We start from the raw sequence: 26,987 nt of genomic DNA, 5'->3' as shown, positions 1-26,987 counted from the left end.
TAAAATGGTACAAGTAGAGAAGCATAACTAGACAATGACATTGTATAGACAGCAGACAGTGGTTAATAGTACCTTACACGCTCAGAGCTTCCACCGCCCCCCATCTCTCATCAGAAACCATTTGGAGAGTTTTTCAGAGCCAGGAGACTGTAGCACTGAGAAGGGGTATGAGAGAACTGAGAAGGAAATGAATGACAGATTGAAAAGGAGGATACACACTAGAAATTCCATCTGACCACAACAGAGAGGTAAAAAAATCAGGAGGCAAGAATCTTAGTTTAACAGTTCTAAGAGAGAAAGGGGACAACACAGATCCCCAACAACATTTAACAAACAACACTTGTTAGCGAGGTCTGCATTGAATAGACACTGGCATTTAGTCAATAGTGACCCTTTATTGCGACAAATTCGAGAGACGCCCAATGATTAGCTAAAAGCGATATGAACCTTTAAACAAAACAGGGGCTCATTGTTGTAACATGTACAAGATGAAAAGCCTCCAGACAGAGACAGAACAGAACCTCATATGACACTATATGCAGGAAAAGTATTACTATTAAAGAAAGAATCACTTGCAAAACGGGTTTTGTGGTATACATGTTGAAATGCCTTTGCCCTAAGAAATATAAAGGGAGAACAAATTTGCCACTTCATAAAAGGCATGGGAGGGATGAAACAAAACTGTGTTACAGTGGTTTAATACATGCACCCAAATGTTGGAGGGGAGGTCATAGGAGCTGGAGCTGCGGCACTGGAGGCTAGCCTATTTATAGAAATAGAGAGTAAAGAGCCCAGGGGCTGAATGCTGACGAGGAATTTTACAGTTTTCTATAAAAATAGTCTGCTGTTTAACTAGCCACTGCATGTTTTTGGCCTGACATTAGACGCTAATTGCAGGTTGAAATCTATTCACTGCTTTTCATCATCTTTTCTAGATTGGGACACTAAGAGTGGCACCAGCCGGCAGATGCATTACCCACTGGGGTAATATGGTGACCTAATTAACTCAGGACAAAAATCAAACCTCCAGTAGGTGCAATTTACAAGACTTAATCTTCATTTGATATTTTGGAATTTAGTAATAGGTTTGTTCAATTGGTAGAACGAGAAGGACTAGCTATTCCCCACTTGAGAGATACAGTAGAATGTTGTGTATACCTTCACATTTTAGCAAGTACTGAATTGGTGCATTATATTTAGCACATTTTGCTTTCTAAATGATGGAAGGATCTGTGAAATGTACTAGTGTCCTGCCTTTTTGACTAAAAAGAGGCGATATTCATTGCAGTGTGTTACGTGACTCACAGTACTAGAAATCGTAGAACTGTGACTGCAAGTATTTTGCAGACTTCTGAGTTGATATCATGATTGATTGCATTATAACATTGTAATAACCCCATTTTTCCTTTGAATGATATTTATGTATACATGTAACATACCCATGCAAATACGGCCGACAGTTTATGACCTTATGTTAGAGCCTACATCTATCTTTAGAAATCCGAAAAAAACGTGTACTTAAAAGCAGAGCATTCACATCATTTGTCGTGAACAAGGCTCGGATGAGCCGAAACGCATTCATTGCATCTTCTGCATAATTAGATCTTCTTAAACTGCTGTCAGCATGCCATTTTATTTTGTTACATTGAACGTTAAATATAATATTCATTTTAGTTTGCAAATTATCATTTTGTAGCTCATTTCATGTAAATTTCATTTTTTTAATTGATATATTGTATAATATTAACATTTCGATCTGATTACCTAGTTTGTCACACTATCTTTGTCTTTGCTATGTAGTCGATATTTTGATCTTGACCTACAAAGTACAGGCTTTATTTTTGCATTTAATTATTTTTTTACCTCAAATATTTTGTCAGACAATCTTGTCAAATATAAGTATGACTTAACAGACTGTGACAAAGGGAAAAGATAATTGTGAAGCTTGGTAGCCTTGAAATCAAACTCATGAAGAACCCACCTGTGCACAGCAAAGCTATACTGGCTGATCTTTTTGCCTGTTGAATATTGCCAGCTCCAAGAGCGTTTCCTACCCTGACACTTCCAGCCACACTAAAACCAACGGGCACCTGAAATCCAACAAAACAAGTGAATGAATCTTACACTATTACCATCTTTGATTACATTTCAAATAGAAAATTTCACTCCTGTAGAATCTTGGTATAGGATCTAGTAGATGCACTATGAGTAGGAATGCCATGAAAGGAAAGTTACCTGCAAATATGGTATTTAATCACGTCAATATTCACTGAAGTCACAAACACTGGATAGTCCCACCCACATCTTAGATTACAAAATACTTTATAGAAGAAATAAGAGGACTTGGCAAAAATAATTTTTTATGGTCCTACCTGCAAGGTACATCAACAGAATTAGTATTTTTCTCTTTAAAAAGTATCATAAGTATCAACTCAGGCAGTCGATACCAGTATAGAACATAAATTAAAGTAAACAGGACTATGTAGGTGACAGAATCATGAAATAACACTAATATGCATCACATAAGGTAAAAAACCTTGACCAAATTGGCCATTTTTTCTAAAATCTGAATCAAGACTGTAATGTTTAGTAAAGATGCCAAAAGACTGCTATGTAGCGGACTTGCATATCTTTGAAAAGGGAACATTTCACAGTAAGGGTGGACTACATGGATTTATACACTCTGCAGAACGCGGCTGCCTTCTCTCGCGATATGCTCTAGGTGTATTGTAGCTTGTTTAATAGAACACACTTCAAAAAGTCCAGAATTTCTAGAGGCAGAGTACTGGTCTTAATACTTCCCTGTTTGTTCAGACAGGACCTAGTGGTGGGCTTATCTGTCTGATCAAGAATCCAGTTCATCGTCCGAGATGGTAGGAAGACCTTTAGGGCTAAAGAACTGGCCTGAAATCTAGAATGTTGATGTGACACTAAGTCTCCTTGTCCGACTGAAGACTGTGCACTGAGAGCGCACCTAAATGCACTCTGCATCCCAAAAGCGATGCTTCTGATACTAGTCTATGTAAGAAGGTCTTGATGAAAATAAAGCCCCTTTAAAATGTTTTTTGGATGAGACCAAACCCAAGAGATTGCCTAGCTGACTGGATCTGGTTAACCTTGCCATTTCAATTGCCTTGTGCTTAAGACCATTCATCTTCCAAATATTTTGGGAGAGGTCTCAACTGAAATATCACCTTTGAAATAATGAACATGCAATGTCATTGAACCCACAAGAAATTAGATCTGTCTTGCTGTTGGGCACAAATCTCTTTGCAAGTGACTGCACTTTCCAGTGATGATGTCCACTCTCTCCTGCGAAGGAAACACTTAGCTTAGGTGGGTACCTAACTTACCTCGAAGATTTTGCTTTCGTATGATCGAGTAAAAAGGGATTAAGAAAAATACATTCCTCCCATTCCTTCACAACTGGTGTTATGGTAACTATTGTAGAATAGATGGCAACCCAAGCTGCAACAGGTTGTCAGGTAAAATAGGGAACTCCTAGGATACATGTACTTGTAACATCGCACAATACTATGCACAATTAGCAACTGGCATACCATGAGGCACAGGGTCAAGACTGATTTGCATATGGCTGGGTCTAAACTGGGGTGGCTTGGTGAGCAAAAGAATAGCTTGAACCCAGATTGCTTGACTGGGGGTGGGGTGAATTTTTTGATTTGTTCTGCATTCCATCCATCATTTGTGTATCTTTTACTTTCTCGCACTAAGTGCGCCGGGTATGCCCAGACGTGGGTACCGGGCTCATTGGGCCACTGGATTCAAGCTAGCCTGGCTGATGAGCGGTCCTGGGATGCTTGTTTCCGGTCCAGAGAGGACCTGGCTTAGCTGTTCGGGCCGGCACTGTTCCCATGAGGCACAGGGTCAAGACTTATTTGCATATGGCTGGGTCTAAACTGGGGTGTTGTGGTGAGCAAAAGAACGGTGGATTTTACCCATATCTCTTGACAGGGGCTGAATGTTTTGATGTGTTCTGCATTCTGTCCATCATTTGTGTATCTTTTGCTGCTTCACTGCCAAGCATATTAGGAGTTGCTGTCCACCGCCCTTTTCATGGCGGTGAGCCCGCAATGAAAACTGTTGTGGAGAGGCAACAAAGGAGGCCCTAACATGGGCCCCTGTCACTCGTGGGCCAGGGGGTGCATGCGGGGGGCACATGTAGAGTTCCCTGGTTTAGCACCCACAGTTCCTGCATGGTATGGCATATATGCCACACCATGCAGGAAGGTGCAGTTAGTGCTCAGAGAGTGGAAGTCTGCATGTTATGCTCTTCTATGAGCCTAACAGACCGCCACTGTCAGACCGCCGCAGTGCTGTCCGCCAGACTAGGGTTTAACTCCTAATCTGTCGGGCACTCGCAACATTGCACTGCCCGCTGTAGGACCGCTAAAGTCATAATAATGCCCCAAGTCTCAGCTTACTGATGTTTTTTCAAAAGCCACAGTATGGGAGAAAATCCATAAGAACATTGGGCAACTCACTGATAGACAGGGTGTCAAGGTTTAGCAAGTAACTTTCTTACTTAAAGTCCTGCAGGAACGTCGCAAAATGGAGAAAGGTCCACTACTTTCCCAGTATGTATATCTCACCCAACCATGTCAAAGTATCAATAGCAACTTGGGGAAGAAGGGAAGGAAAACAAGGAATACAGAAAGTGCCACATCGCAACCCAGTCAGAATCAGGATTGGTCGGTCAACAGCGAAGTCTGTTTAAAAGAATAACTGAGGAAGAGGTAAGTATGTGTTCTCTCTGTAAGTAGTCTCAGTTATATGCTATCTATCTATATGCATATGTAACTACCTGAATAACTGAATAACTCCCTTCTTCCAACTACTATGTCCACTGGGGTGAAAGAGGGCATAAGTGTCTAAAGAAAAGACAATAGGGTGAATATCATGTGGAAAATAAAGTATGCAAAATTATGGTAGTAAGAGTAATGCATTAACCCACCTACCATATATAACTGGTGTTCAGGCTGCCTTTTAATAATGAATTCAGGAAACCTCCTCCTTAATGTGAAAAATAACAAATATATTTCCTTAATTTTCAGGAAGAAAATAAAAATTACCTTCAAGAGAAAGAGCCGATCTCCACAACGCGGGACTCTATATCAGATAAGTATACTACTCAAATATATGAGGCTCAAAGAATACAGCGAACATGCGCTGTCGTCAATATAGCAGTAATGCAGCTTTGCTAATCCTGGTTTTGCAGGAACCAACCGTGATGTGCCAAAAACGAAGACTGGAATCGGATGAGGAGAGGAGCAGTCGGCGAGCGAGATAATGCCGTAAAAGACGTTGCAAACACGAGAGAAGCAGACGCAGAGGACTACGGCCCGGAAATACAGGTGAGTGAACCGAACAGTTGAGCTCGATCCAGAGGCTGGAATGCGAAGCGTCAGCGTCCGCAATCGTAGCGTCTTTATGCCCCAGGGTGGCTCCCGCGCATGCTTCGATGCGGGAGCCAGCCATCTTAGTAGTTCTGTTGGTGCCCGTAGTCTGCAGCGCGTCGCGAAGAGCATGTGACCGGCAACTCTGACAGTACACCCCCTCTAGAAGACCCCCCACTGGTTTGGGTTTATCAGGATACCGACGATGGAACAACCGCAACAGACGAGGAGCATGTACATGACCAGCAGGTTCCCAAGTACGTTCGTCAATCCCATAACCTTTCCACTGTACTAAATATTGAAGTTTACGTCTGATTCAATGATAGCTTCAACTTCTTACTCTGGTTCATTGTTCACTAAGAACGGAGCTGGAGTATCAGCTACACGGGTACCGGGTACAACAGGCTTCAAAAGAGAGACATGGAAAACTGGATGGACTTTTAGCGCTGCCGGAAGGTTCAATTTCACAACAACAGGGTTTATGACCATACAAATCCTGTAAGGACCGATATAACAAGGCTTAAATTTGCAGAACACTTTCAGCTTAAGGTTCTTAGTGGATAACCATACTTCGTCTCCTTGAGTAGGTCTTAGGTTCCTGACGTCTATGGTGATCAGCTCTTTCTTTGTACCCTGCCTTAGCTTTGTCTAAATTCTTCTTTGCTGTTTTGTGAACGTCCAGCAGGTGTTTTACAAAGTCTAATGCTGCAGGAACTGAACAGGAAGAAGAAAGAGGCGTTAGCATGGTTTGTGGATGAAAACCATAAGTACAGTAGAAAGGAGAGTAAGCAATAGAAGAATGGTAACTGTTATTATAGGAAAATTCATCGATCCACACCATAGTGTCCGAGTCTGAGGAAGAATGCAAACATTGACACTGTTTGTACTGTTCAAAACATTGGTTAACCCTCTCAGTTTGGCCATCAGTTTTAGGGTGGTGGCTAGAGGATAGTCTTACATCAATCTGTAATAAATCGCACACCTTTCTCCAGAATTTGGATACAAATTGAGCACCTCTGTCAGACACAAGAACAGAGGGAAGACCATGCAGTCGTACTATATGTTGAAGAAACAAGGAAGCCAACATTTTGGAAGTAGGTAATCCTTTCAATGGAATGAAGTGAGCCATTTTAGTTAATAAGTCGACCACAACAAGGAGTGTAGTGTTCCCTTGAGTAGCTCTAGGTAATTCAACAATAAAATCAAGGGAGATTGTATGCCAAGGGCTAGGTGGAGTGGGCAATAGAACTAATAATCCTGCAGTGGCCTGATGAGACTCTTTTCCTTGTGCACATGCTTGACATGTTTGAATGTATTGGTTTATGTCCCTCACCATACCAGGCCACCAAAAGTGTCTCCTCAGGATTTCCATAGTTTTTTTATATCCTGTATGCCCAGAGAGAGGATGGGTGTGACCCCACTCTAACGCCTGCTGCTGTAAGTCATGGGTAGGAAGTACTAAACCCCCTTGGACAAAAAATAAATTCTGTTCTTTAACAAGTTCGTTTGGGCCCACTAAACTCTCCAAATCTACAGACTCTTGTGCTTTCTTAACTGTGTTTAGGAATTTCTCCTCAGAACAAAGAACTCCTATTATGCGCTCTTATATGTGTGGGGGCTCAATTTGGGATTCTTCTAATTCATAACCTAATCGAGACAGGGCATCTGCTTTCCCGTTTTTCTTTCCTGCTTAAAATTGGATGATGAAGTCGTATTCACTAAAAAACTGTTTCCAACGTAGCTGTCTCATAGATAAGGCTTTTGCAGATTTAAGGAATTGTAAGTTGCGATGATCTGTAAGAACAGTTATCCTGTGATTAGCACCTAAAAGATACTGCCCCCATTCCTCAAAAGCCGCCTTTATAGCTAACAATTCCTTTTCTCCTACAGCATAGTTTAACTCAGCCGGTAACAACTTCTGTGAATAATACGCCACAGGGTGAAGACATCCTGTGTTTGGATCAGACTGGGAAAGAACCCCTCCTACCCCAGATTGGGAGGCATCAGCCTCTACTACAAAGGGTCAGGAAGGATCAGGATGTTTCAAAATGGGTGCCTGCTTAAATGTCTCTTTCAATTTACAAAAAGCCTCTTCCGCCACAGGGGTCCACAAAAATGTAACCCCCCTTCTTGAGAAGTTTGGTGATTGGAGAAACCAATTCAGAGAAGTTGGCAATAAAATGTCTGTAAAAATTGGCAAAGCCAAGAAAGCTCTGAATAGCTCTAACAGTCTTTGGTGCTTGCCAACAAGTGATGGCTTCTACCTTTTGTGGATCCATACAGATTCCTTGTTGGGTCAAAATGTACCCAAGAAAGGCTACCTGAAAGGTATGAAACTGACACTTCTCTAATTTGCAAATTAAATGATTGTCCCTTAATCTTTCGAGGACTTTCCTCACATGGATTTCATGTTCTTGTAAGGACGAGGAATAAATCAATAGATCGTCAACATAAGCTATTACAAAGAGGTCCACAGCATGTCCCGGAGGACTTCATTAATAAAGAACTGAAAGGCTGTGGGGACGTTACCGAGTCCGAATGGCATGACTAAATATTCATACAACCCAAATTTAGTACAGAAAGCAGTTTTCCATTCATCCCCTTCTTTAATCCTTACCAAATGATAAGCTACTTATAAGTCCAATTTGGTGAAAATCTTGGCCTCTTATTTGATCAAGAAGGGAAGAGATTAATGTATCTGTTCTTAATTGTAACGTCATTGAGCATCCTATAGTCTATACAACATCTAAGACCACCATCTCGTTTGGCAATAAAAAAAGAGAGAGGAGGAGGCTGGTGATCTGGAAGGGCGAATAAATCCAATTCTGAGCATTCCATCCAAGTAATCTCTCAAATAAATGTTCTCTTTTTCGGATAAAGCATATATTCTGCTACAGGGAATACGGGCACCCGGTACAAGATCGATTCTACAATCATAAGGCCTGTGAGGTGGAAGGCTAGTTGCCTTTTCCACATCCAACACTTCTTTCAAATCGTGATATATAACAGGTAAGCCGGATATGTCAGAACTAGTGAGTACCCCTACTGTCTCTGAATCTTTTAACGTATGGAACACATGTCCCTGGCAAAACCCCGAATTAGAGATCAACTCAATCTCTGTCCAATTAATAGAGGGGTTATGTTGACGTAACCAGGGTAGGCCTAATTTGGCTGGGAATTGGGGAGGCTGAATAAGGTCAAATGCAATATTTTCTTGATGTCTCTCCTCAATGAATTAAGTCAATGGTAGCATGTGTAACAGGACCAGATTTAAGACTACTGCCATCTATAGTTGTGACCTCCTCCCAAGAGACCTTAGGTACCATAGGGATTTTCTTACTATGTGCCCATTGTAGTTCCATAAAATTACCAGAGGCGCCAGAGTCTACCATTATTTGGACATCTATAACCTGATCTCCCCATATGAGGCGAGAAGAGAGTAGGAAGTGATTTGAGGATGAAACAACAAGTTGGGTTTGCGAGACAGTTAAACCGGAAGTGCGGGCTGCCTCCATTACGCCCTCTGTGGTTAGCAGTCTTGCTGCTGAAACTGCATAAATTAGGACGCTGGCCCCGAAGCGCAGCGGACGCGTTTAGAGGGACGAGGTCAGTCTTTTATGAGCTGGTGAACGAAGCGCCTGGTAAAGGGCTTCATCCTTTCATCTTCAATGTTTAATGTGCTAATAATTGTGAAAGTCACTTGAAATTGAATTTGAAACTTTTTTAAATCATAGCTTTTCACTGTTTTTAAATTCACTCATTATACCTGCACAGCGCACTTTACAACCAGCCTAAGCGTCTTCCCGGTCCACCACGGATTCTTCCGTTTGCGTGGAGGGAAACACGACGCAAAACCGGAAGAACGGGCTGCATCCATTACGAGCACTGTGGTAAGCAATCTAGCTGCTGAAACTGCATAAATTGGGACGCTGGCCCCGACGCGCAGAGGACGCATGCAGTGGGCGCGCCGCTGGCACGCCTAAGGCAAGCCCGTCTGCGCCCGTCCGCGCCCGGCTCGGGCCTAGGGCCAGAAACCCTGGTCGCCCATTTAGATACTCAGGGCCTCTTCATATTCAGAGACTGGATACCATGGTACAAACTAGCAGACTCAAGTATGCCCCTGAGCAATTAATGGCCTGTCACATACCCGTGCTTCCTAACTGCACTAGAGCACATTCATTAGAAAATTAGAAACTTTGCGCAAACTGTGGTTTCCGTTTTTCTCCCAGTCTGGAAGTTAAGATGGGAAATCAATTACCCAGTTCGAACCCATTAATTCCTCAAAATAAACTTTTCTCTTTTATTAGTATTAATTGTCGCTCTTTACCTAAACACAAATCAGACATTTTTGATCTACTATTAAACGACCAACCTGATGCGGTCTACCTCATAGAGACCTGGCTCCATGAGAGTTCAGGTCCAGATATTGCTGCAGCATTACCTATAAATTACGCCATAGTGAGGAAAGATCGCAAATTGAAAATGCGGGGTGGGATAGCGGTTATCTTTAAGAAAGATTTTACATCGATTTTGAACATCTCCCTTTCCCAAATTGTGAGGCTGCTTTTTTTACGTTGACTCTTTCGCCTAAATTTACCTTTTCTGGTATACTCGTTTATCGCCCCCCTACCTCCTCCTCATCTTGGACCTCGACCTTCGCTGAACTCATAGCTCCTTTAGCTATGAAAACAGCCAATTTCTCCCTTCTAGGAGACATTAATCTCCATTTAGAAAATAAAGCATGTAAAAACAGCTTAAATCTTATTTCATATTTGGCTTCCTTGAATATTCATTTACTAAATTCTGGTCCTACACATGTAGCAGGGCATTTCCTCGACACCATTTTCTCCAACCTAACCGAGATCTCTTGCTCTTCGGCCCTTCTAATAAGTTGGTCCGATCATTATCTTATTAAATTCAACTTAACACTCCCAGCACACCTCATCTATTTCCAGCACGCCAGTTTCACAAATTAGAAATTGTAAAAAGTTAGATATCACTGCCCTTAATACTTTTTTGGACTCCCACAAACCTTGTTCCTCGCAACAAGTAAATCAGCTATCATCTTCAGTGCAAAACTGGCTTTTAGACGCCATAAACAGGTTTGTTTACCTCTTACCAACAAGAAAATTGATAACCATTGACCACCAACTCCATGGTTCAATGAGTCCCTGAAAATTGAAAAAGCAAACTGTAAAGTTTTGGAGAGAAAGTGGAGTAAGAATTGCACTTCCTTATCTAAATCGCTCAACAAAAATGCCTTAAAAATGTATCATAAACTCTGCAAATTAGCTTGAGCAGACTTTGTTTCCACTACCATTGTAAATGCTGTTAACTGCTCCAAGACTCTTTTTAATACTGTCAAGGAACTCGCGGGCTCCAAAACTCAAGCGCAGCCTCCAGCACTAACTAAACCCAAATGTGATGCCTTGGCCTCTTTTTTTGTTCAAAAAGTTGATAAAATATACCATGACATTGTGCTAGAACAGGCAAGAAATCCCCCGGCTGCTCCCTCACCTCAACTTTCTCTCGGTATTATTGACCCACTCCTAAATCGAGCAGAGAAACTGGATCTCCCTGACCATTCTCTTGTGACTTGGCCTCTACTTACTACAGAAAGCTTAACTAAACTCTTAAACAACATTAAATCTGGATCTCCAAATGATCCATTACCTGTTTCAGTATTAAAGCAGTTGAACTATTCGTCACTACCTGTGATAACGGATCTCCTTAATGCCTCACTGCAGGAAGCCATCATTACATCAACATGGAAACATGCTATGATCCATCCCCTACTTAAAAAGGCAAATGCTGACCCTGATGTGTCCAGTAATTACCGCCCTATATCTCTACTTCCTGTCTTTTAAAAGATTCTGGAAAGACATATCCACTCGCACTTAACTCAGTTTGTGACAACACACGGACTTCTTCATCCCTCTCAGTCAGGCTTCAGAGCGGGTTTCTCCACCAAAACTTACTTGGGGTCACTGAAAGCATATGTCACCATTTGGACAATGGGGACACCGTTGCGCTCATTTTACTAGATCTGAGCGCCGCTTTTGATACGGTGTCTCATGCTGTGTTAATAAATACACTTAAATCACAGGGTATCGGCGGACCCGCCTTAAACTGGCTTATTGCTTTCCTTTCAAATCGCACTTTCCAAGTTTTCTCACAAACAGCCTGCTGTGAAGTCCACTCTTTCGCCCATGGGGTGCCACAGGAATCCATCCTCAGCCCCTTGTTATTCAATCTTTATGTAAGACAACTGGCTGAGTTAGCAGAGAAATCAGGGGTATCCCTTGTCTCTTACGCCGATGATTCTCAAATCATTTTCTCCCTTTCCTCACACAATACAAATGCTCCTTCTATTCTCAAAATTGGCTTGAACAAAATAGCATCTTGGATGCAGCAAAATTTTCTTAAGCTAAATGGAGAGAAAACGGAGATATAGGCGTTAGGAAAAAAACAAAGATCTCTGGAACCCCCAACACTGGCCTTGTGAAATGGGTGATCTTCCGTCCCCTTCTCCCCAAGTTCGAAATCTGGGTATCACGATCGATGACTCACTCAGAATGCACCCCCAATCAGTCAAAGTCGCAGCGACTTGCTTCACCATTCTCAAATGGTTAAGGAAAATCTGTTGGATGCTACCGGAATCTACCAGAAAAATCATAGTCAATGCCCTAATTACATCTAGGCTTGACTATGGAAACATACCTTATCTTGGCTCAAACAAATCTGTAGTCCATAGACTACAGATGGTACAGAACGCTGCTGTCAGACTTGTGTGGAGTCCCAAAGACCACCTCCATTTCGATCTATCGACGCAAGCTGCATTAGCCTAAAATCGAATAAAGTTCAAGGTACTGAGTTATATGCACAAAATTAAATCCTGTTGTGCTCCTCGTTATCTTCAATCCTTGGTTAGTCCTTACTTTCCTTCCCGAAATCTCCGCTCTGCCACCCCAAGGAAGGTTCGTCGTCCCTAAATTCAAACTAGCCTGAATGGGCGGTAAGTCTTTCTCTTACCTTGGTCCCTCGTCCTGGAACTCTTTACCCACAGCACTCCGTAACAAGACGAACTATACTCAGTTTCGCAAGTCTTTAAAAACTTGGCTATTCGACAGATAAACTGCTTTTTTCTGTTTTCCTCTAAGCCCCGACTTGTCCTTTGCGCCGGGAAACCCTTTTTGGGTAGCTGTTGCGCATTATAAATTTAAAAACTAAACTAAACCAAACCTGAACTACCCAAAGTCTTTGTCTCAGCAGACTCCCGTCTTATTAGTTTTGCGACATCTTCTTTTGCTTAGGCTTAACAGGGCAATCTCTTAGGAATTGACCTGGTTGTCCGCAATATAAACACAATTTTTTGTTGCGCATTCTTTGCCTTTCTTCTCCACTAATGGGTCCTCTAACACTTCCTATTTGCATAGGTTCTGGATCTTCTGGTTGCCTCTCGACTTCTGTTTTTTTTCCTTATAAACAATCACGCGTCCTTCTGATCTTCCTCTTTTTCTTTCACAGATTCTGTGGTCCAACATAACTGCTAAAAGATCTTTTAACTTGTCCTTCAACCCTCTGTAGAACAGAGCACTGCATTTTTCTTCAGGCCATCCCCTCTGCTACTAATCTATTAAAAGTAGAAATATATGTTGGTAGATCCTTTGTACCCTGTTTCAAATTTAGAAGCTCAGAGTCTAAAGATTGCATAATAGAATGTCTGTCAAACAGCTTCTTAAGCTCTCCCTTGAATGCGACATAATTAAGCAGCAGTGGATCATCTCTTTCTATGAGGGGTAAGGAAAAAGTGGCTGCGAGTCCCCCTAAATAGGACAGGACAAAAGCTACATTAGCTTGGTCGGTTAGAAAACATGCGGCTTTACACATGAAGTGAAGTTGACATTGACTAATGAAAGTCGCAAACTTGTCGGGATCCCAGGGGAATGAAGGGAGGAGTGGTTACTTGTATAGCTGGAACGCTTGTACTAGGAGGCTGAGAAGAAGGAAACTGTATTCCTGTTCTATTACCCAAACCAGAGTCTGTTCCCATGCCCCTTTGAAGAGTGTCTCCCCGTGCTGAAAGAGCCTGGGTTTCTTTCTGTAGATTACCCAGCATATGTGCTAGGTCTGCGAGTGTCACCTGACTCATTTCCGCGACGCTCCGGTAGAAATCAAATTTATTTCCCTTTTTGGCTTCGTGTTCTGTCAAGGTTTAGAAAGTAACGTTCTTACTTACAGTCCTGCAGGAACGTCGCGAAATGGAGAAAGGTCCACTACTTCCCCAGTATGCAGATCTCACCCAACCATGTCAAAGTATCGATAGCAACTTGGGGAAGAAGGGAAGGAAAACAAGGAATACAGAAGGTCCCATGTCGCACTGAGTAAGAGGTAAATATGTGTTCTCTCTGTAAGTAGTCTGAGTTATATGCCATCTATCTATATGCATATGTAACTACCTGAATAACTCCCTTCTACGAAGTACTATGTCCACTGGGGTGAAAGAGAGGGCATAAGCGTCTAAAGAAAAGACAATAGGGTGCATATCATGTGGAAAATAAAGTATGCAAAAGTATGGCAGTAAGAGTAATGCATTAACCCACCAACCATATATAACTGGTGTTCAGGCTGCCTCGTAAATAATGAATTCAGGAAACCTCCTCCTTAATGTGAAAATTAACAAATATATTTCCTTAATTTTCAGGAAGAAAATAAGAATAACTTCAAGAGCCGATCTCCACAACGCGGGACTTTATATCAGATAAGTATACTACTCAAATACATGAGGCTCAAAGAATACAGCGAACAAGCGCTGTCGTCAATATAGAACTAATGCAGCTTTGCCAATCTGTTTAGCAGGAAAAAAACGTGATGTGCCAAGAACGAAGACTGGAATCGGATGAGGAGAGGAGCAGTCCGCGATCGAGATAACACAGTAGAAGACGCCGCCAACACGAGAGAAGCCGACGCAGAGGACTACGGCCCAGAAATACAGGTGAGTGAACCAGAACAGCTGAGCTCGATCCCGATGCTGGAACACGAAGCGTCAGCGTCCGCGACCGTAGCGTCTTTATGCCCCTGGCTGGCTCCCACGCATGTGTCGATGTGGGAGCCAGCCATCTTAGTAGTTCTTGAACTGTTGGTGCCCGTAGTCGGCAGCGCGTTGCGAAGAGCGTGTGACCGGCTGCTCTGACACAGGGTAGTGCCCTGAACCCTGGGTGGAGAAACCTGAGAGCAAAGGCATTTTTTGTAGCTTGAAAATAATTCAAATTAGACGTATCTTAAATCTTGGGACATGCTATTCAGTCCACAGTTGGTCTCAATCCATTAGGGATTGTTTTAGAAGATTCTGTTGAACGTGTGTGCCTCAACATTGTCTCCACCTGACAGATGTAGTCTTTATAAACCAGCCAATGCCAAGTCGTTTGAGCTTCTATTGATAGTGTCCTCAATCTTGTGCCTCACTGATTGACAAGATAGTACATGATCACAGGATTGCACATTTTCAGCTGGAGTTATTTGTTAACAATGCAAAGAATATTTTCATGAATAGTGACTGCCATGAGCTCCAAGAGACTTAAGTCAAATGTATATTGCTTCATACAAAATGTGCCCTAAATCCTAGGAGGACCTATGCGTATTCTTTACCCAGTAAAGTGACACACTCCTGCCTCTTGCATGGGATAGGACCTGCTATGGTACAGTCTGTGCTCCTAATCTCTGGTCAGCTGAGTCCTTGATCTATCAAATACTGCTGAAGTGCCCACCTAAGAAGATTTGCATTTGGAAGATACACAACGCCATGGTGCCTCATAAGGATGGCTCCTGTGGTAAAGAGGGCATGGAATTCAACCTTTCTCCAGAACAGGATATATTCTCTTTGGAAGGATACACTTTTCCTTCTTCTGTGTTCATAGGGCCACCAGAAAGTGACTACCCTGTAGCAAGAGTTGCTATTTGAAAATACTGTTGTGTATACTAGCTGGTTAAGGCTTTTATTAGTTGATTGCATAGGGAAATGAAAATCGTTTTTCTCCTGAGAAGCACTGCTTAATCAATCAGCATTTGTAGAGCGCAGCACTGTCACGCCTAGGGGTATCTGGGCGCTCAGGTAGCCATGTCTCTGTCAATAAGCCAGGTCTTGAGTTTCATTCTAAAGTCTGCCAGGGAGGGTGCTGGTTGGAGGTGGTTGTGCCAGCTCTTGGCAGCGATGTAGAAGGAGCGGGCTCCCGCTGCAACCGATGTGGGGGGTGTGAGCGAGGGCAAGTCAGGGAGAGCGCAGGTGTCTTGCGAGCAGATAGAAGTTCAGCCGATGGTTGATGTTGAAGGGGTCTTGATCGTGAAGGGCCTTGTAGGCGTGCGTGAGGATCTTGAACTGGCATGTCTAGTGGCTGGTGAGCCAGTGGGGGTTCCTGAGGCGGGGGGAGAAGTGGGTGCATTTGGGAAGGTACACGATGAGTCTTGCTACGGAGTTCTGTATAGTCTGTAGTTTTCTGAGGAGCTGGGTGGAGGTTCTGTTGTAGAGGTCGTTGCCGTAGTCAAGGCGGCTGGTGACAAGGGCCTGTGTGGCATTCTTCCTGGTGTTGATAGGGAGCAATCTAAAGATTCGGCGAAGTACACAAAGGTTGTGAAAGCAGGAGGCGGGGACTGTGTTGACTTGTAGTTTAAAGGTCAGTTGGTTGTCGAGGAGGATGCCCAGGTTGTGTGCATGGTCTGTCGACCACCAGCTGTGGTCTCATATAGAGGCATTCTTCCCAAAGATCAGTACTTCGGTTTTGTCCGAGTTGAGAATGAGGCAGTTGTCTCTTCCATTTGGCTACGTTCGTCATGGTGTTAGTTGTGTGTTGTCTGCGTAGGAGATTATGATGAGTTTGTAAGAGCTGATGACTTCTGCGAGGGGGGGGTCACGTGCATTTTGAACAGAGTGGGCTGAGGGATGATTCTTGGGGTAAGCAGATGATGTCCTCAGGTGCAGAGGTGAAAGGAGGCAATCGGATGCTCTGCATGCTTTTTGTCAAGAAAGAGGTGATCCACTTAAGGGCATTTTGCTGTATGCCTATCCTCAGGGGCTCCCAAATCTTTTTGAACCATGGCTCCCATGACTTAATGGCCATGGCTCCCCACTATGTTACATTTTTTTGGTAGGGGGGTGGAAGCTCGGCCTCGGGAGTACTTCCATTTTTCTCCCTGACAATAATTGGGATGATGCTGATGAAGGTATTATAAGGATATACGTAGGGTGTTTCGTATTACTAATGCGGCGCCTCTAATAAAATATTCCCAGTTACACTTCTTTCCCCATGTCTTTTTGAGAACCCTCTCAAACTTTTTTTATCCCACTTACAGGACTAGATAGCACCCGTATGCACGAAGGTCCAATTGCCAAAGTGTTTCTGCGCTTGAAGAATATTTGCATGCACTTCCATTTCTACCCATGTCTCAACAACTTTATTTTGGCTGTCTCCTCCCTAAAACTGCCTCCAATTCAATGCAGCCAAATAAATTCCAGTTTTTTTTTTAAACGTGCCTCTTTCTTCCTTCCAAATGTTGCCATTATGCCATACATTGTGTTTTACTTCAATGTGCATATGGAGAGCGCAGGCCTGTCTGGAAATGTATGTGTACTGGAAGTACCTATGGTTCACGATAACATGTCAATACGTAACACTTAAAAATACTCAATAACACTTAGTGTGTTTGAGAGAAAGGACAACTTTACTTTCCGGATACCTTGCATTAGTGTAAAATGCATTAAAAAAAAATCAATACTATCAACAAGTCTAACAAAAATATTCAGGCATCACCTGCTTACTTTCGGAGTGTTGGAGCGTGAGTATTCAGTGAAATATGGGGATCATCTCCCTCAACATGCCATCATTTAAGCACTACATTGCCAGCTTTAGGCATGTCACTAAGAAATCATCAAGATCATGCGTTTAAGTCTAATTAGTTTAACTGAAGCCAATAAACCCTTCAACAATAAAAGCTGGTTGCGTGGCTCCCCTCACTAGGTCTCATGGCACTCCAGGGAGCCAACCACTGGCCTAAGTTGTAGAGTCTGTCGATGAGGGTGTGGTGGGAGACAGTGTTGAATGCAGCAGAGGTCGAGGAGGATCAGGGTCACAGATTTTCCGCAGTCAACAAGGGTTCTGATGTTGTCTGTGGCAGTGAGAAGCACGGTCACCGTGCTGTGGTTTGCCCGGAATCATGACTGTGAGGTGTAGAGTAGGTGATTTTCTTACAGGTATTCGGTGAGCTGTAGGTTGATGGCTTTCTCAAGAACTTTGGATGGGTAGGGGAGCAAGGAGATCGGTTGGTAATTTTTTAGGTTGCCGGGGTCGGCAGTTTCTTTAGGAGAGGTCTGACCTCTGTGTGTTTCCATCTGTCCAGGAAGGTTGCTGTGGTGATGGAGGTGTTGATTATGCTGGTGAGTTCGGTACTGATAGGATTGGTTCAGAGGTTGAAGAGGTGGAGGGGGCAGGGATCGGTGTGCTTCTTAGATTGGATGGATGACATGATTGCAATGGTGGTCTGAGTGGGACCAGGTGGTGATCGTTCGGTTGTTATTTGCTGGTTGGCTGGGGCAGTCGTGGAGAGTGGTGGGTTGGAAATTTGACGTTGTTGTAGATGGTGGCAATCTTGCTGTGAAAGTGGTCCGAGAGGGTGTCACAGAATTCTTGAGAGGGGTGGATGCTGTTCACTGTGGCTGTCGGATAATCCTTGACTATTTCGAGGAGTTCCTTCCTGTGGTTGGCCGCAGATTCAATGAAGTCACTGATGGCTGCTGTCTTGGCATTCTTGATGCGCAGGTGGTAGTTATGGAGGGCTGTTTTGTGAGCTTATCTTTTGGAAGGGTATTAAGTGACACACCATCGCTTCTCTAGTCAGTAGCAGTTGTGCTTGGTGGTTTTGATCTCCAGAGTGTGCCAGCTGGCTTGTTTTGAGGCTTTGTTGGTTCCAGCAGGGTGACTGTCGGTGCAATTGCTGAGCCAGGCGAAGAAGTTCTGGACGGCCTGGTCGAGGTCTGCTGCAGTTTCCGGATGTGTTGCGCTGAAGGCCTGTGTCGATTGGTTTTCAGTTACCTCGCGGTAGGTGGCACTGAGGAGTTTGGCAATGGTATAATGGGCGTCGGAGAAGAAGTGAACGATGGCGTGGTCTTTCCAGGCGATTTATGTGATGTGGGTGAACCGGATTGTGTTGTTGGAAGTAAAAATGGCATTGAGCTTGTGTCTGGGTTTGAGCGTGGATTTGGTGACCTGTTGGGCAAGACCAATGTTGCTCAGGTTCTCCAGGAAGATGGTGGAGTTGGAGTCCAGGTGGTCGATGTGGAAATCGAGATCTCAAAGTAGGACGTAGTTATTGGAGTCGATGGCTAGAGGGGCGATGAGGTTGGAGATGGCGTCGCAGTAGGGAGGTTGGGGTCTAGGCAGTCTGTAGGCAAGGGTGCTCCTCATTGTTGCTCTGGCATTGGTCTGGAGTCAGAGGTTGAGGTATTCCATGAGAGGTGTTGGATCGTCATTGGAGATGGTACATCGGATGGTTTCCTTGAAGAGGATGACAATTCACCTGCCGTGTATGTGGGTACAGTCTTGTGTATCATCTTGTAGCTGTCAGGAGTGGCGGTGGCAATGTCGGGGTTCGAGGAGGAGTTGAGCCATGTTTCGGTGATAAAGGCCACGTTGTGGAAGAGTGTAATGATGGTCTCCCAGATTTCCATAGCATGTTTGTAGAGGGAGCGGCATTGAGCAAGATGCATTGGATTGATTCCAGGTTGTTCAGTCTTCTGTGTGGAGACGGTGTGGGAGCCCGTGCGGGCAGTAAGTGGCAGGTGAAGGGTCGTTTGGTTGATCGTGGGGAGGACATGAAGCATCAGTTGTTGAGGTATCCAGGATTATGGGGCAGGAGCTCCTTGGTGGCAGGACCAGGGGTCCTGGCGCTGGGCAAGGTGCAGGCCTGACGGACACAGATGTGCTTGCCTTTGGCCTGGCGCGCCCGATGCACGCGTCCACGCTGCAGCCTCCATAAGTAGTCCTTGAAGGTAGGAGCAGCTGTCGAAAAGGCGAGAGGGCAGAAAATGGGAGCATCATAGGAGCGGGAAGGAAATGGCTGGAACAGGTGGGGGAACACCAGCGTAGGAATGAACGAAGCAAACACCAGATAAGCCAACCGAAATGACACTAATGCAATACCACAGAAGTAAGCCAATGAACTGAAATTAGAGCTAATAGATTAAAATCAAATATAGGAAAAATGTCAAAAGTAAGTAAAACTCCTACACTCAACTAGGTGGACCGGTGAGCCGTAGGCTCGCACCGGGGGCCAGCGGTAGCTGGGAGCACGGTCGCAGACTCGAGGAGATGTGAGCGGCGCAGTGACCAGGGATCAAAAGCTACTCACTGGACTGGCGCAGGGGCCTCCATAAGTAGTCCTGGGAAGTGGGAGGTACTGTTGGGAAGGAGGGAGCGGCATCAATGTGGGAAGAAACTAAAAGAAACCCAAATGTGACAGCCAAAATACCATTAATGCAATACCACAGAAGTAAGCCAATGAATTGAAATTGGAGCCAACACATTACAAGGTACTCAAGTAAGAGACATAGGTTAGTTATAGATACTCTACCTTAGAATTACCCTCAGGCGTCAGACTGGATCTGGAGAATTTTTTCTTAGCAGTACCCCTGCGCGTTGGTAGGTGGCATCGGTCGACTGCATGTCCGTCATCACCGCCAGTATAACGTTGCAATGCCTATTTAGACGCCACCCCTGCACGCTGACGTCAGTTCTGACATGACTTTCCACTCCAGAAGCGCAGAGCCATGCAAGACATTGACCAATGATGTGCTAAAACTAGGCCCCTGCAAGGGAGTCCCTGTCCTTCGAACTCAATTTGCAGATCGGGGAGGATGGGTGGGCAGTAAGAAATCTATAACTAATCTATGTCTCTTACAGATATATTGTTACCAAAGGTAAGTAACTTGTTCATCTGAAAGAGACAGTTATAGAATCCTTACCTTAGAATAGATACCTCAGCAATACCAACCCTGGAGGAGGGTCTGTAAACCAAGTTCACACTTGAAAGTCCTGGAGAACAGAACCGGCAAAATAGCCGCCCCTCCGGACTTTGCTGTCCAGGCAGTAATGTCTGGTGAACGTGTGCAAGGACGCTCATGTGGCTGCCTGACAGATGTCAAGGAGTGGAACTCTACATGCAAGAGCAGTGGTGGCAGCCGTAGCTCTGGTGGAATTAGTTCGGAGCCCCACTGGAGGGTCCTTTTTCGCCAACGCATAACAGATTTTAATACAAAGGACAACCAATCTAGAGAGGGCATGCTTTTGAACAGCCTGACCTTTCTTGGCACCTACATAGCCAATGAAGAGTTGATCATCCACTCGAAAATCTTGTGTGTGTGCGGTCAAGGTAGAAGGACAGCGTCTAGAGTCCAGACAGTGGAGTCTTTCCTCCTCCTTGGAAGAGAGCGGAGGTGGGAAAAAGGTGGGCAAAGTAATGGTTTGTCCAATGTGAAAAGGCGGAACCACTTTTGGAAGGAATGAGGGTCACGTCCTAAGCACCACTTTGTCCAGATGCACAGAGAAGAAAGGGGGCTTAGAAGAAAGAGCTTGAAGATAACTCACTCTGCGAGCAGAGGTGATGGCAAGAAGGAAAGCTGTCTTCAGAGTGAGGAGCCTGAGAGGACAGTTGTGAAGAGGCTCGAAGGGAGCGCACCTAAGATAAGCCTTTAAGAGTGCCCAAGGCAGAGCCCTGCTGTGGCAAAGAAAGTATATACAAAAGAACATCCAAAAGGATTGCCCAGAGCTCCCGAAGGTTGATAGAGAGCCTGGACTCTGCTGGAAACCAGACGCCTCTCCCAGATGGCCGCCTCCTCCCAGGAGTGATGCATCTGTCACCACTGTGACATCTGGTTGGGGAAGGGAGAGGGATCTGCATCCGACCCAAGCTTGATTCTGTGACCACCAATGCAATTGTTGCGCAGTTCCCACCGAGATCTGGACGTATTCGGAAACATTCCCCTGATACTGCGCCCAATGGAACTTCAGGTCCCACTGCAGAGCCTGCATATGCCATCTGGCATGATCCACCAGCAGGATGCAGGAAGCCATGGAGGCCCGGTAGCCTCAGTGTCAATCTCACCGAAATTAGGGATAGAGGCTGAAACATCGGTATCATAGCCCGAATATCCCGGCTTCGCTGCTCGGGAGGTTAGGCTTGAAACTGCACTGTGTCCAGAACAGCTCCGATGAAAGGGAGCTTCTGAGAGCAAGTCAGGTGTGATTTCAGCACGTTGATAGTTAACCCCAGTGAATGCAGGAGGTTCGCCGTAGTCTGGAGGTGGGAGACGAGAGCCTGGGGTGAGCCGGCCTTTAACAGCCAGTTGTCGAGATAGGGGAAGACTGCAACCCCCGATCTGCACAGATGAGCTGCGACCACCACAATCACTTTTGGGAACATCCGAGGGGCACTGGTAAGGCCTTAGGAGAGCATGGTGAACTGAAAATGCTCATGGCATACCATGAAGCGAAGGTAGAGTCTGTGGGCTGGCAGGACAGGAATATGGAAATAGTCATCCTGCAAGTCCAGCGCCACCATCCAGAACAGACAGGACCTGAGCCAAGGTTAGCATTTTGAACATCTCCTTCTCCTGATGTTTTTCCAGTGGGGGAGGTGATGGCGAATCCTGCAGCCCACTGGCCTATGGTGGTCCTCAGAAGTCGAACTAGGAAGGTTTGGAGACCGCTGCAGGTGGATGGAAAGCGTGGACTGGCCTGCCCGATGGCTCCCAGACCCGTGTCGCTGGGTCCCGCGGGCAGGCAGAGGCTGGGCAGCTTGCGTGAATGGGTGGCTGGACTGGGCAGGATGTGGTGGGGTGCAGCCACGAAAGGGGCAGAAAGCAGACTGAGGTGGACGACACTGCGAGGCCCAAGGATCTGGCCATAGTTTGAGAATCCTTGAAGCGCTCCAGCACCAAGTCTGCTTTGTCGCTAAAAAGCCGACAGCCATCAAAGGGCATGTCCAGCAAAGTTGACTGCACATCCCCCGAAAAGCCAGACATCCTCAACTAGGCATAGTGCCGAAGGGCAAGCAACATGGCAATCGTTCGGCCGAATGAGTCGGTAGTATCCAGCCCACATCTTATTGTGAATTTGGCTGCGTTCTACCATCCGCCACTGACTGGGAGAGAACGGCACAGGCCTCCTCTGGGCACTGAGGTATAACCTGCGCAAACGTATTCCAGATGGTATGGGAGTATCGGCCCAAGAGGCATGCAGTATTCATAGACCGCAGTGCCACACTGGAGGAAGAGAACATGCGCTTCCTAAGACGATCCAGCTTCTTGGATTCCCTGTCTGGGGGAGTAGAAGGGAATGCGCCCATGAAGGACGAGGCTTGGACTACCAAGCTTTCAGGGGAAGGGTGTTGGGTGAGGAAAACTGGGTCGCGGTGGGCAATCGTCCGTTCCATAGGAGCCGCTGTGCTTGGCTTGGACCAGGTGCCCAGAAGGACATCAGTGAGGGCTTCGTTGAAAGGCAAAAGGGGTTCGGAGGAGGTTGCTGACTGTTGAAGCACCTCTGTCAGGAGGTTAACCCTAACCAGCTCCGTGTGGCCTAAAGACGCGCCGGCGGAATCGGGCTGCCCAAAGATGGAATGGAGGGCTTTGTAAAATGCACGAAGCTGGGCAGGGGACGCTCTGGCTCCCGAAAACAGACGGAGACGCGGAGTCATCCCAGAAGTAGACACAGAAGACGGAGCCATTGAGTGACGATGCTCCGGGTCCTGAGTCGCATCAGCCATCGGACGGGGAGAAGGCGAAGAGCGCTGGTGCTTCTTCCCCTTCTTGTGCTTAGACTTACCCGAAGACTTAGAGCACTTTGAGTGCGATGAGGTGTGGGGGCTCCACGACCGGTCTCGAGCAAGACCAGGAACGACGCGAAGCTGACTGCCGGGCCACCAAGAGCTTTGTGGACCACTCCCGCAAAGGCAGTCGGAGCACGACTTCGGATCCTGGTCATGCTCCAGGCACGAGAGGCACACATGGTGCGGGTCCGTCACAGACCCCAGTCTGTGACTGGCGTCGCAGGGCTTGAAGCCGGTCCGACGATGGGATATCTCCCGCGCACCAGGGCTTGAAGCTGGTCAGACGATGGGACATCCCTTGCACACCTGGAGTCGAAGACTCAAAAAAGGAGTTGACAAAAGTCGAAAAAAGCTTAGTCAAAAAGTGACTAAAGTGGTAGCTCTCTCCAGATCAGTGCTAGCTGGTGCGGAAAAAGAAAGAACTAACGTCAGTGCACAGGGCAGCGTCTAAATAGGCACTGAGACGTCATCCTAGCGATCAAGATGCCGACGACGGATGCGGAATCAACCAACACCACCTACTGATGCGCAGGGGTACTGCTAAGAAAAAATTCTCGGGATGCAGTTGAACGCCTTAGGGGTAATTCTAGGGTAAGGAATCTATAACTAACTGTCTCTTCTAGATATTAAATACAGTAAATAAGCCAAAAGAAAACAAAACTCCTGCACTAGACCAGGTGCACCTGTGAGCCGGGGTCTTGAACCAGGGGCAAGTGGTGGCTGGGAGGACAGTCGCAGACTAGAGGAGCTGTGAGCAGCCATGGGAGAGGGGCGCAGTGACTAAGGGTCAAGGGCAACTCCTGCTAGTACTGTCATGAAGTTTAACATAAACATGCCTGAATTTGCGGCAGAATACTGGAGCATTGTATTATCAAAGGACACATCCCAGGGTGAAGCAGTGGAATTGCAAGGTTTATTTGCAATTGAGGTATGGAAACATACATTCTGCAGGTTGATGTCGCAAATCCAATCGCCTTGCTGGAGTTCAGACAACATCTTTGAAGAGTCAACATGTTAAACGTTTTGTTTCTACATATTGGTTTGCTGTTTTGAGAATTCCTGAACTGGACCGTTCTTTGAACTTAGACAATCAACCTCCATTTTCCTATCTGGAGGAAAGAACGGCCACCACCAATTGTTTCCATCGCAATCAGACATCTACTTGAAGCTGCTGAGACAGATTCTAGCAAGATTTTTTTCAGTGGAATGTTGAACGTCAAGGCATAGCCATTTTCCACAATATTCAGCACTCATTCGTCTTTCATGATCTTGATCTACTCTGTGAGATTACAGGTTACATTTGTGTCTATCAGAGTGGATGGCAGAAGAAGCTGTGTAGTGAATCGGAGTGCTAGGCTGCAGGAGAGAGAATCTACAGTTTTGATTTAATCTGTGAATGACATCCCACAAGGTCCAAGCAATCTGTCACATAGGTTCTTTTAAGGAGTTCTTGGTTCATTCTTTATAGCTTGGCTCAAGCAGCAATACCTTCCTTAGAGAATATGCACCTGGCATGTGTTCAACATATAACCAAAGAACAATACAATTAACTTGAAAATTACTAACCAAGTCGGATTAAAATACAAAAGTGTAATAAGAAAAAAAATCGATAGAAATGAAGAAGAGCAGAAGTAGGGATCAAAAGTTAAAAAGAAATCAACCATTCCATTAGAAGTAGGTTTTCAATGTTATGAAAAAGTTCCTCCTCCTCCCAGTTGACTGGGACCCTTCAGCATGGCTGCTATGCTTTTAACCACACAGTCTTAGAACAATAGAGCTACTGCAAGTAATCGGAGGCTGGCAGAATTAGGGGTGCTATACTAGTTTAAATGAAAAACTGATATTGTTTAAGTCTCAGCAAATAAGCCAATGGTGATATGGGTATAGAATCCAGTACACCCTTACACAAATTCTGAGAAGGAGTACTGGGAATGGTACACACAAGGCAGCATCAGGTCTCAGCAAATAGATCTGTGGCTTTGTGGGCAGGAAGCCTGACCTCCCCGTTCAATCTTGGGAGCAGATGGCACCAGTGGAGAATAGTTTCACAGAGAACAGTTAAGGCACAGACAGGAAGGGTGCAGGCTCTGCTCACACAAGAAAAGGCATAACAAGTGCAACAGCATTGTATAATTTACATACTAACAACAGGTACAGTAAGAGCAGCAGTAGTAGTGTTAGTGCTGGAGCAGAGTTTTCAGTTTGAAAATTCAGTGGCTTTTGAAGCTCTGGCATGTCTATTCGTTGTACTAATTTATTAATAATTAATAATTAATTATTTGTCTTGTGCAAGTGTGTTTATATTAATCAATCCGTTTGTCCTAACAAGAGAGAGTTACACGTGGGTGTGCATAAATGTGCTGTTTAAAATTAACGTGCGTGTTTTCATGTTTAAACGCTGCTATGTGCTGTTTATTTTTGAGCACAAAATGCTTTCCGAATTAATGCTTTTCTATGTTGCAAGTGCTAGATAAATGCATACACATAAGGGTATTAGTGGGGTTAACACTGTTTAATCACTATGCTGTGGTAACGTTGTTTTTGTCTCTTTTAATTAAGATGGTCTATTGAGGCCTATGGTGGCCTAGAAAGATGGCTGATTTGTAAGCCTGGCTGTGATTTATAATATGAAAACTGTGACGAGGGAGACCCCTGCTGGAAATGGTCCTGAAGCTAACTGACCATGGTCCTTGCTTGCTTGCTTGTTTGAAAACTTTCCATGAGGACAGCAGCAGTTTTGGGAGATCTCCAAGTGAAATGAAAATGTCCTTGGCAGCCTTGGGAAACAAAGGAGCCTTAGAGAAAAACTCTGAACTGTGGCTCGATTGCCGAGGAGAAGTAGAACTAATATGATACATGTTTTATTTCTTGGTTCCTGTTCCGTAGTCTTTATTATGTGAACTTATCCTGAGCGGAGATTTTCAAATGTAGCGATGTTACATCCTTTCCTTCTCGCTCTGCTCAGCAGGTCCGGCGGACATTACAGTTTTTTCTATGTTTCCAATGTATCTTTCCACTGTTTAGAAACTATAAGAAATGTTAGCCTAGAGAGGGTTTTTGCCACTTGCCATTTTGCCTTTGCCGCGTACCGAATCTGCGTTGCTGAGGATTGATGCTGAAGGGACTTCGTCTTGAGAGACATTTACCGAGAGACTTGTCCTGACCCGTTCTGACATTTAGCTAGAATAGGTAACTATGAGAAATGATTTACTCTGATTGATTTCCTTTGACTAATTTTAGATAAAGCAATATAATTTTAAACATGGTGTTGGATATTCTTTCTTGTCAATTATTGGGTTTACATTTTTGATTATTGCTGTATATGTTGTATAGATTATGTTTAAGGACAGTCACAAAAACCAGGTCTTATCGACCTCGATATAGATGCAGGGTGATTAGGAGTTTTCCTTCCACAGGTTTATTGCTGGTAGAGTATTTGAACGTATGTTAGTGTAGTGAAATGGGCCCTAGCGTATGATGTATGCATGTGCGTGTAACTGTGAGATTACTCTGTCCGTGGTAGTGGGAATATTATACACACCCTGATCTCTATCAATTTCCTGGTAGCAGAGTTTGATGGTTTTTGATGATTGTCTTGATCTGATAAGATTGCTTGTACATTAGTTTATTGATTATTGATTATTGGTTCATGTTGGTATATGTACTAATACTATATGTTGGAGTCGTAATGTTGAGTTATAT

General features: G+C 44.7%; 1 protein-coding gene across 2 annotated transcripts in view; it reads right to left on the bottom strand.

The window, feature by feature from the left end:
• Positions 1-26,987, bottom strand: part of LOC146858426 (multidrug and toxin extrusion protein 2-like) — a 722,400-nt gene that overhangs the window by 275,322 nt on the left and 420,091 nt on the right. For both annotated transcript variants that reach the window (XM_085649347.1, XM_085649348.1), the window contains one exon: positions 1,982-2,090. In XM_085649347.1, the coding sequence (XP_085505473.1) occupies positions 1,982-2,090 (109 nt within the window). The remainder of the gene's footprint in view (positions 1-1,981; positions 2,091-26,987) is intronic.

The sequence above is a fragment of the Triturus cristatus genome, chromosome 3_2 (assembly GCF_964204655.1).
Source record: "Triturus cristatus chromosome 3_2, aTriCri1.1, whole genome shotgun sequence".
Classification (NCBI taxonomy): domain Eukaryota; kingdom Metazoa; phylum Chordata; class Amphibia; order Caudata; family Salamandridae; genus Triturus; species Triturus cristatus.
The sequence above is the reverse complement of the archived record's forward strand: the minus strand, read 5'-3'. Positions and strand labels throughout refer to the sequence as shown.